The 16,884-nt window shown below is 42.8% G+C and overlaps 1 protein-coding gene across 1 annotated transcript in view; it reads right to left on the reverse strand.

The window, feature by feature from the left end:
- Positions 1–3,274: 3,274 nt before the first annotated feature.
- Positions 3,275–16,884, reverse strand: part of hcn2b (hyperpolarization activated cyclic nucleotide-gated potassium channel 2b) — a 210,596-nt gene continuing 196,986 nt past the window's right edge. Inside the window, exon 8 of the mRNA XM_080730050.1 lies at positions 3,275–4,905. Coding sequence (XP_080586176.1) covers positions 3,881–4,905 — 1,025 coding nt within the window. The 3' untranslated portion in view covers positions 3,275–3,880. The remainder of the gene's footprint in view (positions 4,906–16,884) is intronic.

The raw sequence follows: 16,884 nt of genomic DNA on the forward strand, positions 1-16,884 counted from the left end.
CACACACACACACACACACACACACACACACACCCTGGACTGCTGACTCTATTTGAAAAACTACATCTAACTCCTAACTTCTTCTACAACAGTGCTTCTAAACCTTTTTTGGACCCTATTATTCAATATCCAGGTCCCATACCGCCCTCCACACCGCTTTATTTTTATTGTGTATTATGTTGCTTGTATCATTTAGAAAACATCGCTTTCCAAATACCACATTTTAGATATTAAGGACTGTTAAGGGTTTATTATGAGATTTTAGCCCATTTCCCAGGGAGAGGATAAAAGCCTAATCTATGATTATAATTAGAATTGTATGTGTATGTAAGACCCTGTCACATCAGGCCCCTCAAACTGCACTGACTGACAGGGCTGTCATTGCAGTCAGTATCATGCTCAGCATGAGAAACCCTACGGAAGCTCAAAGTTGGAGGAGCTTTTTGTTTAGTTTTTTGTTTCATTTGTTGTCCATTTATGTCTGCCTCTTGACTCTTTTGTTTGTTGATATCCTACTTCTGTGTGAAAATGTAAAAAGCTTAATACACATTGAGTCATAAAAAAATAGTTGGAGGAGCTACTGTAAATCTTTTATGAATAAGCTGTTCTTGTGACGTCAGTTCTTACCAGAATTTGGTTTGCAATGATGAAAATGTTATACTGCACAAGGTACTGTACATTTGATGTGCTGGCTATGAAGAGAGAAAAAGCTGTACTGTGTTCAAATAATTTTCACGGAAAAGAATGCTTTACTACTTTGAAAAAGTCATACTTAGAGTTCAAACTGAGTTTCAGTAGAATTTGTCGCTGTTGGGTAGGAACCGCAGCTATCTCCATTTTAATAGATCAGTGCTTTGAACACCCTTTGTGTGTAGGTTTTACAAATATTGAACCAAGACTAGTATTTAGCTTCTGTAGCGCTTCTGACTATAGACCGGCTCAAACTACCTAACTCCAACTTTGGAGATGGCTGTTTTTTTAAACATATCTCCACAACAAAACCTTCTAACTCCACTTGAGCTGGAATTGGGTAAAGTCATGATACTATTAGGACACATTCAAGTATCTCACAATGTATAACGTCACCGTACCAACTTTGATGAGGCAATATTGCCCCTGAAAAGTTAATATTTTGAACTTAGATGGTTTCTGCCTGACAGAAGAGATACATGGAGTAATAATATTAGAATTTGAGGTTGTTAACACATAGAAAGATATACTGTAGCAGAGTTTAATATAAGCTTACAGTTCAGTTTCAATTACCTTTCAATCTAATTAAACTAATAATACTCAAGATAAGATAAAGATAGTCAAGATACATGTCAAGGGGGAGATGGGTAAAAGGCTGCTTCAGAAAGTAACTAAACGTAACACAGGGAATTAAATTATGTTATTACAATGTGGGCTATATACTGTGACTCTCTAAATGTAAATATCTAGACATATACAATTTAAATATGCATTCTAGAACATTCTAGGTCTGGGAGTTTGAGTCTTTGGTCTGCATTTGCATAACATTTTCTTAAATCAAGGATTTGAAATTATTTTGTGGCTCACTGTGGTAGGGTCAATCATCTGGCCATTTTGCTATGATAATTCGGCACCTGACCTCCCATTGCAACTCATGCTCATTGTATCTCACTCACAATCAAGGACTGGAACAATCGTTTTTTATATATGATGTTTGCGTCCTGTTATGTTTTGGCTGTTAAGTCTGTTTTCAGAAATCAATACTTATTGTAGGGCCTATTTTATAACAAGCCCCAAACGTCATTGGTCTAAGGTTCCTAAATAGGTTCCACAGGGCATAATTTTGCCATGAAACACAGCGAAAAACAAACTGAAATGCGGCATCCCCTCTAAACCTTCGATGTTGTGCCATCTCACAACGCTCAAGGTTGAGCAACACTGAAACGGAATGAAACTGACAAAAAGAGTGACTCATTATTTGTAGCATAATGAACTCTAGTGGAAAGAGAATAACAAGAGTGTCAAAGAGACCATGGGGGGATTCCAATCTCCGTACTCATTTCCGCGTAATGGTCGAGGCAATAGAGAGCTTGGGCGAATAGGATGCTATAGGATCAGGAGAGAACACGCCCTTCCCTAATGCTTTGCGACACAAATCAGTTGCGTCCGGTGAACTCCTATTGCAGCATCAATTGCTCCGCTGTGAAATACCTCCACCATAATGTCATCGCTGTCCTTGGCTTCTGATCATAACAGGGAACCTTTTTACACCGCCATAGATCTGAGCTTTGTATAGAAGTATCATTATCGGCTTCATAAATCAATCCCGGCATGCGGGTGAACCGCCTAAACAGTGTTGCCCTATGAGTGGGAGATTTGGGAACAGCAAAGATTGGATTTACATTTTGATGGCACGATTTAGCATTATAAATTATATAAGTGTCCTCGTACTTGATTGGCAGTGACTCTGCAATGCTGATGTGTGTAGATGATAAATAGTTTAAGAAAATGTTGGATACCACTCAAGACAAGCGATGTAAAAACAATTAATTTATCTTGATTCTGAAAATGATTACATTCAATTGACCTACAGTTAAATTTTACGACCTATAGTTACAGTATATCTCAGGAAATTTGAATGAGCTAAGTTACTTCAACCAACATCACTATCTTCCAATAGCTTCAAATCGCAGCATGATGTTGATGTTGATTGGAAGGTACATTTTAGAGCTATCCATGCCCTGCCTCTGAGACAAAGTGGTAAGCATTAGTGAGTACCGATATACTTGTATGGAGGTAAAGTTTAAAGATGGGGTGCCATGATCCCCCCCCCCCCCCCCCAAAAACATGATGTATTATGATTATACTAGGAGGAAGATCTTTTTCCAAAAATGTGTACAGAAAGAGTTAAAATTAGGTTTTTATGTGACCACACCCACTAAGTATGCCTGGTTGTCATGGTGGGTGGTGACCCAGCTGAAGTTAGCCACACCCACAGTGTTGGGTGAATAGTAAAAAGGGGAGGGGGTGATTGTATGATGTCATTTTATCTGTGTTTTTGGATCGGCACTTTCGACCCACAAGGTGTCAGCCTCCAGGAAGAAACCCCAAATACAAAGGGAATACATAATTGCTCATAACAACCACACCAGGGGGTATATATTGTCAACCTCCTAGACACATGAAAACCAGAAAAAGTACAAAACTATGGCATCGCCTCTTTAAAAAAGGTGGGCCGTTCTTTTAAGAAACAAGGAAAGAGAAACAAAACACAGCATTTCCCTTTTTAGTTTTTTATGCATTGATTTGACGATAGGCAAGTGATCTGAAACAGTTGGCCAAGAAACAGATCGATTATTACTTTGCAGTGATGTTATTTTACACTCTTTCGACAAAAAGGTGGTAGATACGATATCCAAGTAAAGTGCCAACTTCATTAGTCATCTGAAGTGGGTCCCTGATTTTCTTTTAGTCCCATATCCTATATGCCAGGAGTGCATTGTTCAGGTTTAGCAGATGAGGGAGATAAGTGCTCAAAACAGATGTGCTGCTCATATGCTGTTGCCTATACTACAGTAACAGTGTAATGCAGTAAATAAAGGAGGCAGACGTGGGGAGATGCTATTTTACTACTGTCCTGTGCATCTATGTCTGCTACTAGAAAGTAGAGTAGAAACATCCCAGTGAAATCACCATTACCACCATCATAATCTCAGTTAACCACAACACAGTCTCTCAGCCTCTACTTTCTCCTTGCCACCTCTCACACAGCGTTCATACATTCGTCTCGTCAGCCTGGCGTGGAGAGAGAGGTCTACTGTAGGAGGGAAAAGCAAACCTCGAGAAAGTGCCTCTAGCTAAACAGATATCCCCTCGCTGGCTCCCTCTTTCAAAAGAGGTAAAATCAGGGTCACAAGTTTGAAGAAAGCCTGGGTCTTCTGATGTGGTCCGTTTCAGGAAGGCTGACAATGGAGTCCTTCTTGGGTCGTCCCGAGTCCACCAGACCTGTCCCCATGGTGGCCCCCACGGCAAGCCCCGCGCCGGCCCCCAACCCCTGCACATAACTCGGCAGAGATGCTACGGGAAAGGCTCCCACAGACATCTGGTGGGGCAACACCACCCTGTGTGGTATCGCACCCCGGAAGCCTGGGGGACCTGACGGGGTTTGAGGGGGTCCAATGGAGGTGGAGGAGATTCTGGTGGACTGGGGCGGACTGGGGACTACTGGCCGGGCCCCATCGTGGGGCAACGAGGGCTGAGAGGCCGACAGCGCCCTGGCGTCCTGGCTCAGACTGGCCATGTTTAAAGAATGGGTGCTGCTTTTATGTGTGCTGGGCCTGTATGCGGGGCTACCAAAATGTTGATGTACTAAGGAGAGCTGGGAACCCGAGACGGGTCCCCCAAGGGCACTGGATCCATACTGGAATGACCGTCCTCCGACCGCCAGAGGGCTGTGGATGGGGGGGCTGGACAGGACAGACGCAAAGGCAGCAGCAGCAGCAGCATGGAGCTGAGGCTGCAGGGGCTGCTGCAGGGGCTGCTGCTGGGATTGGAGCGGAGAGGCCGCGACGGGGCCGGACACATTTTGCGTCACCTGGAACCTCCTTGGCAGTCTGGGTGACGGGATTTTCCCAGGCCCCACCAGGGGCGCCGTCATTGGGGTGCAGAAGCTCATGGCGACGGCCTGCTGCAGGGTGGCGATGGCTGAGCTGTGGGGCTGAGCGGAAGAACCCCCCGGAGAGGCAAACATTCCTCCGTGCGCCGAGGAGGGGGCCATGGACATGGACATGGAGCGCTGTCGCGGGACGTCCACCTGCTGGACCATCTCGCGGTCATACTTCACGATCTCCTGGATCATCTCGTTTTCCCGGTTGTTGAAGACGCCCGAGTTGAGGTCATGCTGCACCTTGTGCATCAGGATGGAGTTCTTCTTGCCTGTAGAGAACAAAGACAATGGAGGGGTGTTCTATTACAGTGTTTCTCAAACTCTCACATTTGAAGGTCTCCCCTTAACTCTGACTGTACAAATGGAACCAAATCATTTGGTTCCATTTGTACACTGTCAGAGTTACAGAGTCCCTCTAGTGGCGGAAGAAAAGACCTCTGGGAACTCAGATTGCAGAGTCCCTGGAATCCACATTAGTCAGGGGATATCTTCAAAAATAGTGTCAAATCTTGGAATAAATTCATTACCAAAACATTTCTTCACCAATGTGTTTGTAAAGGTGTCTAGTAACACATCTCACAAAGACTGAAATTCAGTTTCCCTAGGAGAATCCGTTACAGCTGATTAAAGTTGGAGTCCCATTAAATTAACTATACAGGATAAAACACACCAAAATAAATATGCTTTAAGTATCATGTGAGGGGTCAAACTAGGTTTTTTTTAATGATTCTGAATCCATTGCAAGCATTTGTTTTGCACAAAAAACATTCCTTGGGCTAAATACAGCCCCCATACAATTATGGTTTAGTGATGAGTCATCACTTTTCACAGTTTTGTGGGAGCCGCCTTTACCCCAAGGAATGTTTTCCGTGCAAAACAAATGCTTGCAATGGATTCAGAATCATTAATAACCCCTAGTTTGACCCCTCACATGCTACTTAAAGTATATTTATTTAGGTGTGTTTTATCCTGTAGGCCTATAGTTAATTTAATGGAACCCGGCTTTCAGCAGCTGTAACGGATTATCCTAGGGTAACTGAATTTCAGTATTTGTGAGATGTGTTACTAGACACCTTTACAAACACATTGGTGAAGAAATGTTTTGGTAAGGAATTTATTCCAGTACATTTTAAGATATCACCTGACTATGTTCTATTACATGACAGGAGATAAGGGTATATCTGTTGCCTGTGGAATACTGTGTACTTTGTGATACTTGTATATATACCCACACTACTGGATATAGCTTCTGTATGTACACTTTGACTATATTTGTAATTAAAGCTGCAAGCAGCAATGACCGGGCCCTCGCAGCTCTACCCATGTCACAAGGGGCAGCAGCCAATCAGAAGAGGGGGCGGGGCTAGGTTACACCAATGATGGACAAGGACTTTGAACCAAGTCCAATGACACCACCAACCGTTGAAAAGATACAGCAAATAATAGGAACTATCAACTATCGACCAATCAGAAGAGGGGTGGGGCTTAGTTTAACCAATTAAGGTGAAGAACTCTGAAACAAGTCAAAAGACACCAACCACAAGTTTGTACGACGAAGAGTTGATGAGTTATAGCCAAATAGAGGATCAATCAAGTATCAACCAATTAGAAGAGGGGGCAGGGCTATGTTACACCAATTAGGGACAAAGAGTCAAATGACACCACCCACAAGTTTGTACGACAAACAGTTGATAAGTTATAAGTTACTAGCCCTTACCCGTTCAAAGATATGAGCTCCAAAATGATGTGCAGTGTGTGGGTTATGGGATGTGCACTGTGCACACAGTATATGAGGGATGGAAAGTAACTTTAACTGGTGCTTGCATGATGTAGGAGCATCAATGTAAGAAACCCGTTTCGTTTAATGGCTACAGAGATACTGTCCCCCCCCAGCCCGCCCGCCCACCCGCCTGCACACACACCCGCCTGCCTGCACACACACACACACACACACACACACACACACACACACACACACACACACACAGAGCTGGTTAAACATTTTGCCTCATGCTAGATGCAGAATAGATGTGCCTCATGCTAGATGCAGAATAGATAATAGATACACCATAAAAATGCTAATATAAGGCATATGATTTGTGAAAGTGACAAACGGGCTTCACAGTTATGTCAGGTGTGTTCATATGCTAATGGTGATGCGATTTCAGATCAATTGCTCCAGCCACTGAGGAGAAACGCTGTTTCAGACAGACAGACAGACAGACAGACAGACAGACAGACAGACAGACAGACAGACAGACAGACAGACAGACAGACAGACAGACAGACAGACAGACAGACAGACACTCACTCACTCACTCACTCACTCAGACATTCGCAAAATTATAGTATAGATAACAAAAGTTATAAAAAAAATGGAACAATCGAGTATCGACCAATCAGAACTTGGACAACCCACATGTGTATGCCGAAAGCACTTGTTACTGTCAGGTTACTTTTGGTTTAACCTGGGTTCGAACCGGCGACATTGGGATCCGTACTTCCCCTTTTTGGAAAAGCCAGGTTTAACATTTCAGTGCTTTTTGAAAATATTCGGATACATAATTGCTTGCATTGGGATTTTACATGAAGCTGAGTTAGAATTCCATCCTTTCCCTTCTTTTTTCTCAAGATTTCTCTCCTTTTCCCTTCTTTCTTCTCTTTTTTCTTCTCCCCCCTTCTTCCCCTCCTTATCCCCCCCCTTACAGTCCATTGTTCCCCAGCTTTAGCTTAGTTGGGAGAGCGTTAGACTGAAGATCTAAAGGTCCCTGGTTCGATCCCGGGTTTCGGCAGTTAAAAAGTGGTAAAGTACACATCGAGACTCTGATTGTCTCGCCCCAACTCATGAGGGAAAACAACTGAGATGTGGATGACGATAATAGTACGAGGCCTGTGATAATTAGCCTTCCTCATTACAAACTTGATTGTCTCGCCCGACCTCATGTTGAAAAATGAATGATATGAGCATTACGATCATGTGTAACTTCAGCATTACCTAACTTTTTTTTGTACGAGGCCTGTGATAATTAGCGCTACCTCATTACAAAGTCATTACAAATAATTATTGGACAACACCCTTGTGTATGCCGAAATAGCTCAGTTGGGAGAGCGTTAGACTGAAGATCTAAAGGTCCCTGGTTTGATCCTGGGTTTCGGCAGTTAAAATGTGGTAAAGCACACATTGGGACTCCGATTGTCTCGCCCCAACTCATGAGGGAAAACAACTGAAATGTGGATGATGATAACGATAATAGTACGAGGCCTGTGATAAATAGACTTCCTCATTATAAACTTGATTGTCTCGCCCTACCTCATGTTGAAAAGTGAATGAGATGAGGATTACGATCATATGTAACCTCAGCATTACATATCTTTCTTTTGTACGAGGCCTGTGATAATTAGCGCTAACTCATTACAAAGTAATTACAAAACATTATTGGACAACACCCTTATATGCCGAAATAGCTCAGTTGGGAGAGCGTTAGACTGAAGATCTAAAGGTCCCTGGTTCGATCCCGGGTTTCGGCAGTTAAAATGTGGTAAAGTACACATACACATCGAGACTCTGATTGTCTCGCCCCAACTCATGAGGGAAAATAACTGAGATGTGGATGACGATAATAGTATGAGGCCTGTGCTAATTAACCTTCCTCATTACAAACTTGATTGTCTCGCCCGACCTCATGTTGAAAAATGAATGATATGAGCATTACGATCATGTGTAACTTCAGCATTACCTAACTTTTTTTTGTACGAGGCCTGTGATAATTAGCGCTACCTCATTACAAAGTCATTACAAAAAATGATTGGACGTCACTCATGTGTATGCCGAAATAGCTCAGTTGGGAGAGCGTTAGACTAAAGGTCCCTGGTTCGATCCCGGGTTTCGGCAGTTAAAATGTGGTAAAGCACACATCGAGACTCTGATTGTTTCGCCCCAACTCATGAGGGAATACAAATGAGATGTGGATAACAATAATAGTATGAGGCCTGTTATAATTTGTGCCTCCTCCTTACAAAAACTTGATTGTCTCGCTCTGACTCATGTTGAAAAATGAATGAGATGAAGATTACGATAATATGTAACCTCCTCATTCAGCATTACCCATCCTTTTTTTGTACGAGGCCTGTGATAATTAGCGCTACCTCATTACAAAGTCATTACAAAAAATGATTGGATGTCAGTCATGTGTATGCCGAAATAGCTCAGTTGGGAGAGTGTTAGACTGAAGATCTAAAGGTCCCTGGTTCGATCCTGGGTTTCGGCAGTTAAAAAGTGGTAAAGCACACATTGACCCTCTGATTGTCCCGCCCCAACTCATGAGGGAAAACAACTGAGATGTGGATGACGATAATAGTACGAGGCCTGTGATAAATAGCCTTCCTCATTATAAACTTGATTGTCTCTCCCTACCTCATGTTGAAAAGTGAATGAGATGAGGATTACGATCATATGTAACCTCAGCATTACATATCTTTTTTTTGTACGAGGCCTGTGATAATTAGTGCTACCTCATTACAAAGTCATTACAAAAAATGATTGGACGTCACTCATGTGTATGCCGAAATAGCTCAGTTGGGAGAGCGTTAGACTGAAGATCTAAAGGTCCCTGGTTCGATCCCGGGTTTCGGCAGTTAAAATGTGGTAAAGCACACATCGAGACTCTGATTGTTTCGCCCCAACTCATGAGGGAATACAAATGAGATGTGGATAACAATAATAGTATGAGGCCTGTTATAATTTGTGCCTCCTCCTTACAAAAACTTGATTGTCTCGCTCTGACTCATGTTGAAAAATGATAGTAATGCTCATATCATTCATTTTTCAACATGAGGTCGGGCGAGACAATCAAGTTTGTAATGAGGAAGGCTAATTATCACAGGCCTCATACTATTATCGTCATCCACATCTCAGTTGTTTTCCCTCATGAGTTGGGGCGAGACAATCAGAGTCTCGATGTGTACTTTCCCACATTTTAACTGCCGAAACCCGGGATCGAACCAGGGACCTTTAGATCTTCAGTCTAACGCTCTCCCAACTGAGTTATTTAGGCATACACATGTGTGTTGTCCAATCATTTTTTGTAATGACTTTGTAATGAGGTAGCGCTAATTATCACAGGCCTCGTACAAAAAAAGATAGGTAATGTTGAAGTTACATATGATCGTAATCCTCATCTCATTCACTTTTCAACATTAGTGGGAGTGTTTCAGGCAAAAATAGTGCACTTTATGAAAGAAGCATGAAATTTGGCACACAGTTAGAACATGCCATATGGAAAATCTTTGGCTATAGGGGCATCGCAGATTTGTCTTGGGAAACTTGTGGGAGCCAATCAAAGTTGGGCTCTCATAGACTTTACTATAGAGTAAAATAATACAAAAAATAAATATGCTTTAAGTAGCATGTGAGGGGTCAAACTAGGTGTTTTTCGGGATTCTGAATCCAATGCAAGCATTTGTTTTGCACGAAAAACATTCCTTTCCGAGAAACGGCCACCACAAAACTGTTGAAAAGTGATGACTCATCACTAAACCATACTTTTATCACTTATATGGGGTCCGTTTTTAGCCCAAGGAATGGTTTTCCTGCAAAATAAATGTTTGCATTGGATTCAGAATCCCGAAAAACACCTAGTTTGACCCCTCACATGCTACTTAAAGCATACATTTTTTTTTAATTATTTTACTCTATAGTAAAGTCTATGAGAGCCCAACTTTGATTGGCTCCCACAAGTTTCCCAAGACAAATCTGCGATGCCCCTATAGCCAAAAATGTTCCATATGGCATGTTCTAACTGTGTGCCAAATTTCATGCTTCTTTCATAAAGTGCACGATTCCATCAAAATACTGCCCGAAACGCCTGCACTATATGAGGTAGGGCGAGACAATCAAGTTTGTAATGAGGAAGGCTAATTATCACAGGCCTCGTACTATTATCGTCATACACATCTCAGTTGTTTTCCCTCATGAGTTGGGGCAAGACAATCAGAGTGTCGATGTTTGCTTTACCTCATTTGAACTGCCGAAACCCGGGATCGAACCAGGGACTTTTAGATCTTCAGTCTAACGCTCTCACAACTGAGCTATTTCGGCATACACAAGAGGGTTGTCCAATATTTTTTTGTAATTACTTTGTAATGAGGTAGCGCTAATTATCACAGGCCTCGTACAAAAGAAAGATATGTAATGCTGAGGTTACATATGATCGTAATCCTCATCTCATTCATTTTTCAACATGAGTTAGGGCGAGAAAATGAAGTTTGTAATGAGGAAGGCTAATTATCACAGGCCTCGTACTATTATCGTCATCCACATCTCAGTTGTTTTCCTTCATGAGTTGGGGCGATGTGTACTTCACCACATTTTAACTGCCAAAACCCAGGATCGAACCAGGGACCTTTAGATCTTCAGTCTAACGCTCTCCCAACTGAGCTATTTCGCCATACATATGAATGACGTCCAATCATTTTTTGTAATGACTTTGTAATGAGGTAGCGCTAATTATCACAGGCCTCGTACAAAAAAAGGATGGGTAATGCTGAATGAGGAGGTTACATATTATCTTAATCTTCATCTCATTCATTTTTCCAACATGAGTCAGAGCGAGACAATCAAGTTTTTGTAAGGAGGAGGCACTAATTATCACAGGCCTCATACTATTATTGTGGGCTCGCCTGGAAGGCGAGCACACGTATGTTATCTTCATTATTAAGTGTGCCTATGCATAGCATGGGACACTTATTGTTCTCGCTCATATTTATTAAGTGTGCCTATGCATAGCATGGGCAGACTTATTGTTATCGCTCATATTTATTTACTTAAGTCTGTCCATACTTTTCCCCAAAGTTTGGCACGCTACTCCTCCCACAGTTTTTGCACCACACACTCGCGCCATATGTCAAATCGACCGGCTTACTCGGGAATGGTGTGCTATCAAGTTGCTAAGAGAAAGGTTCTATAGTTTAATTGATATTAATTTATTAGTGAATTAATTTTCCCCATTGACTTATAATGGGAATCGCATTCAATTATTTTTCTCTCGCAAACCATAGGGGCTACAGTTTCAAGACTTGGAGAGGAGGTTCATAATGATTGTAAGAATTAATCAAAAAATAATGACATCACTCGGCCTCATGGTGGCGCTATAACGGCCAACTTTACCTTTTGCCCCGTAACTCTTGAACCGTAGGTCGGAAAATGAAAATTATTTTTTCCCTGGATTCCTTGGGTCATGACGCATCTCCCCATATAGGCCACGCCCATTTGCGTATGGATAGATTTTCCGCCATCTTGAATTTTGTCCAAAACACACTTTTTGCTCCTTTTCCTACATATTTTCTTCAAATGTCTTAAAAACCGGTACACATGATCTATGAAGCCACGCGATAAACATAGTCAAAGGATATTTCGATAGTTCGTACCGTTCGTTCGTAACGTGCTTCCAAAGTTAGCGGGAGGGGCAAGTTTCGCAAACGATAGCCATAAATCACAAACAATAGGTCGAGTCAACACTGAATTTCAACCACAGGTCGGGGGTGGCATACTCAACGAATCCCCAAAAGCATTTCCACTTCGACCCCTAGGGGGCGTCACAAACGCGCGAAACGTAACCGTTTCGTGCCAGAACGCGTTTTTCGAGGGGACCGACCCTCTCACAACGACACACGGACGACTCGGCAGACTGTCTCACAGTCCGAACCGCCGCACAAGGTCGCGCATTTAGCGCGCTGCAGGCACACTTGTCAAAATTGACTCCGTCAATTCTAGTTAAGTGTGCCTATGCATAGCATGGGCAGACTTATTGTTATCACTCATACTTAAGCCAGACATGCACACACACACACATGTATTTCCCCAAAGTTTGGCACGCTACTCCTCCCACAGTTTTTGCACCACACACTCGCGCCATATGTCAAATCGACCGGCTTACGCGGGAATCGTGTGCTATCAACTTGCTAAGAGAAAGGTTCTATAGTTTAATTGATATGAATTTATTAAGAAATTAATTAACCCTTACCTGTCCCCATTGACTTATAATGGGAATCGCATTCAATAATTTTTCTCTCGCAAACCATAGGGGCTACAGTTTCAAGACTCAGAGAGGAGGTTCATAATGATTACAAGGAATAAATAAAAAATAATAGCGTCATTTGGCCTCATGGTGGCGCTATAACAGCCCAGTGTACGTTTTGGCCTGTAACTGTTGAACCGTAGGTCGGAAAATTAAACTTATTTTTTCCCCGGATTCCTTGGGCCAAGACGCATCTCCCCATATAGGCCACGCCCATTTGCGCCAGGATAGATTTTCCGCCATCTTGAATTTTCTCCGAAACACACTTTTTGCTCCTTTTCCTACATATTTTCTTCAAATGTCTTAAAAACCGGTACACGTGATCTATGAAGCCACGCGATAAACATAGTCAAAGGATATTTCGATAGTCTATACCGTTCATTCGTAACGTGCTTCCAAAGTTAGCGGGAGGGGCCCGTTTTGCAAACAATAGCCATAAATCACAAACAAAAGGTCCATTCAACACTGAATTTCAACCACAGTTCGGGGGTGGCATACTCAACGAATCCCAAAAAGCATTTCCACTTGGCCACATGGTGGCGCTATAACGGACCGCTTGCCTCGTAACTCTTGAACCGTAGGTCACAGAATTACAATTCTTTTTTCCCTGGATTCCTTGGGTCACGACGCATCTCTCCATATAGGATACGCCAATTTGCACATGGGAAGATTTTCCGCCATCTTGAATTTTCTCCTAAACACACTTTTTACTCCTTTTGCTACAAATTTTCTTCAAATGTCTTAAAAACCGGTACACATGATCTATGAAGCCATGCGATAAACATAGTCAAAGGATATTTTGATAGTTTGTACCGTTCGTGCGTAACGCGCTTCCAAAGTTTGCGGGAGGGGCACGTTTCGCAAACAATAGCCATAAATCACAAACAATAGGTCGAGTCAACACTGAATTTCAACCACAGGTCGGGGGTGGCATACTCAACGAATCCCCAAAAGCATTTCCACTTCGACCCCTAGGGGGCGTCACAAACGCGCAAAACCTAACCGTTTCGTGCCGGAACGCGTTTTTCACGGGGACCGACCCTCTCACAACGAAACACAGACAACTTGGCGGATGGTCTCACCGTCCAAACCGCTACACAAGGTCGAGCATTGCAGGCACACTTGTCAAAATTGACTCTGTCAATTCTAGTTAAGTGTGCCTATGCATAGCATGGGCAGACTTATTGTTATCACTCATACTTAAGCCAGACACACACACATGTATTTCCCCAAAGTTTGGCACGCTACTCCTCCCACAGTTTTTGCACCACACACTCGCGCCATATGTCAAATCGATGGGCTTACGCGGGAATCGTGTGCTATCAACTTGCTAAGAGAAAGGTTCTATAGTTTAATTGATATGAATTTATTAGTGAATTAATTAACCCTTACCTGTCCCCATTGAGTTATAATGGGAATCGCATTCAATTATTTTTCTCTCGCAAACCATAGGGGCTACAGTTTCAAGACTCGGAGAGGAGGTTCATAATGATTACAAGGAATAAATAAAAAATAATAGCGTCATTTGACCTCATGGTGGCGCTATAACAGCCCAGTGTACGTTTTGGCCTGTAACTGTTGAACCGTAGGTCGGAAACTTAAACTTATTTTTTCCCCGGATTCCTTGGGCCAAGACGCATCTCCCCATATAGGCCACGCCCATTTGCGCCAGGATAGATTTTCCGCCATCTTGAATTTTCTCCGAAACACACTTTTTGCTCCTTTTCCTACATATTTTCTTCAAATGTCTTAAAAACCGGTACACGTGATCTATGAAGCCACGCGATAAACATAGTCAAAGGATATTTTGATAGTCAATACCCTTCGTTCGTAACGCGCTTCCAAAGTTAGCGGGAGGGGCCCGTTTCGCAAACAAAAGCCATAAATCACAAACAATAGGTCGAGTCAACACTGAATTTCAACCACAGGTTGGGGGTGGCATACTCAACGAATGCCCAAAAGCATTTCCACTTCGACCCCTAGGGGGCGTCACAAACGCGAGAAACGTAACCGCTTCGTGCCAGAACGCGTTTTTCACGGGGACCGACCCTCTCACAACGAAACACAGACGACTCGGAGGATGGTCTCACAGTTTGAACTGCTTGCTTCCTTACTGTAGTGTACTGTACTGTACTGTACCTTAGTGTGCTGTACTGTACTTTACTGTACTGTACTGTACTGTATGTTATTGTACTGTGCTATACCTTACTGTGCTGTACCTTACTGCACTGTACTGTACTTAACCTTACTGTGCTGTACTTTACTGCACTGTATTGTACTGTACCGTACCTGCACTGTATTGCACTGTACCGTACCTTACTGTATTGTACTGTATCTTCTGTACTGTACTGTACTGTACTGTACCGTACCTTACTGTGCTGTAGTGTACAGTACCTTACTGTATTGTAGTGTACTGTATCTTCTGTACTGTTCTGTGCTGTACCTTACTGTGCCGTAGTGTACTGTACCTTGACTTGGCGGATTGTCTCACCGTCCAAACCGCTGCACAAGGTCGCGCACTGCAGGCACACTTGTCAAAATTGACTCTGTCAATTCTAGTTAAGTGTGCCTATGCATAGCATGGGCAGACTTATTGTTATCGCTCATATTTATTTATTAAGTGTGCCTATGCATAGCATGGGGACACTTATTGTTCTTGCTCATATTTATATATTTAAGTCTGTCCATGCAATTCCCCAAAAGTTTGGCACGCTACTCCTCCCACAGTTTTTGCACCACACACTCCCGCCATATGTCAAATTGATCGGCTTGCTCGGGAATGGTGTGCTATCAAGTTGCTAAGAGAAAGGTTCTATAGTTTAATTGATATTAATTTATTAGTGAATTAATTTCCCCCATTGACTTATAATGGGAATCGCATTCAATTATTTTTTTCTCGCAAACCATAGGGGCTACAGTTTCAAGACTTGGAGAGGAGGTTCATAATGATTGTAAGAATTAATCAAAAAATAATTACGTCATTTGGCCTCATGGTGGCGCTATAACAGCCCAGTTTACGTTTTGGCCTGTAACTGTTGAACCGTAGGTCGGAAAATGAAAATTCTTTTTTCCCTGGATTCCTTGGGTCATGACGCATCTCCCCATATAGGCCACGCCCATTTGCGTATGGGTAGATTTTCCGCCATCTTGAATTTTCTCCAAAACACACTTTTTGCTCCTTTTCCTACATATTTTCTTCAAATGTCTTAAAAACCGGTACACATGATCTATGAAGCCACGCGATAAACATAGTCAAAGGATATGTCGATAGTCAGTACCGTTCGTTCGTAACGCGCTTCCAAAGTTAGCGGGAGGGGCACGTTTCGCAAACGATAGCCATAAATCACAAACAATAGGTCGAGTCGACACTGAATTTCAACCACAGGTCGGGGGTGGCATACTCAACGGATCCCCAAAAGCATTTCCACTTCGACCCCTAGGGGGCGTCACAAACGCGCGAAACGTAACCGTTTCGTGCCAGAACGCGTTTTTCACGGGGACCGACCCTCTCACAACGAAACGCAGACGACTTGGCGGATGGTCTCACAGTCCAAACCGCTGCACGAGGTCGCGCATTTAGCGAGCTGCAGGCACACTTGTCAAAATTGACTCTGTCAATTCTAGTTGTTATCACTCATACTTAAGCCAGACACACACACATGTATTTCCCCAAAGTTTGGCACGCTACTCCTCCCACAGTTTTTGCACCACACACTCGCGCCATATGTCAAATCGACCGGCTTACGCGGGAATCGTGTGCTATCAACTTGCTAAGAGAAAGGTTCTATAGTTTAATTGATATGAATTTATTAAGAAATTAATTAACCCTTACCTGTCCCCATTGACTTATAATGGGAATCGCATTCAATAATTTTTCTCTCGCAAACCATAGGGGCTACAGTTTCAAGACTCAGAGAGGAGGTTCATAATGATTACAAGGAATAAATAAAAAATAATAGCGTCATTTGGCCTCATGGTGGCGCTATAACAGCCCAGTGTACGTTTTGGCCTGTAACTGTTGAACCGTAGGTCGGAAAATTAAACTTATTTTTTCCCCGGATTCCTTGGGCCAAGACGCATCTCCCCATATAGGCCACGCCCATTTGCGCCAGGATAGATTTTCCGCCATCTTGAATTTTCTCCGAAACACACTTTTTGCTCCTTTTCCTACAT

This window comes from Nannobrachium achirus (assembly GCF_963921795.1).
Source record: "Nannobrachium achirus genome assembly, chromosome: 1".
Taxonomy (NCBI): domain Eukaryota; kingdom Metazoa; phylum Chordata; class Actinopteri; order Myctophiformes; family Myctophidae; genus Nannobrachium; species Nannobrachium achirus.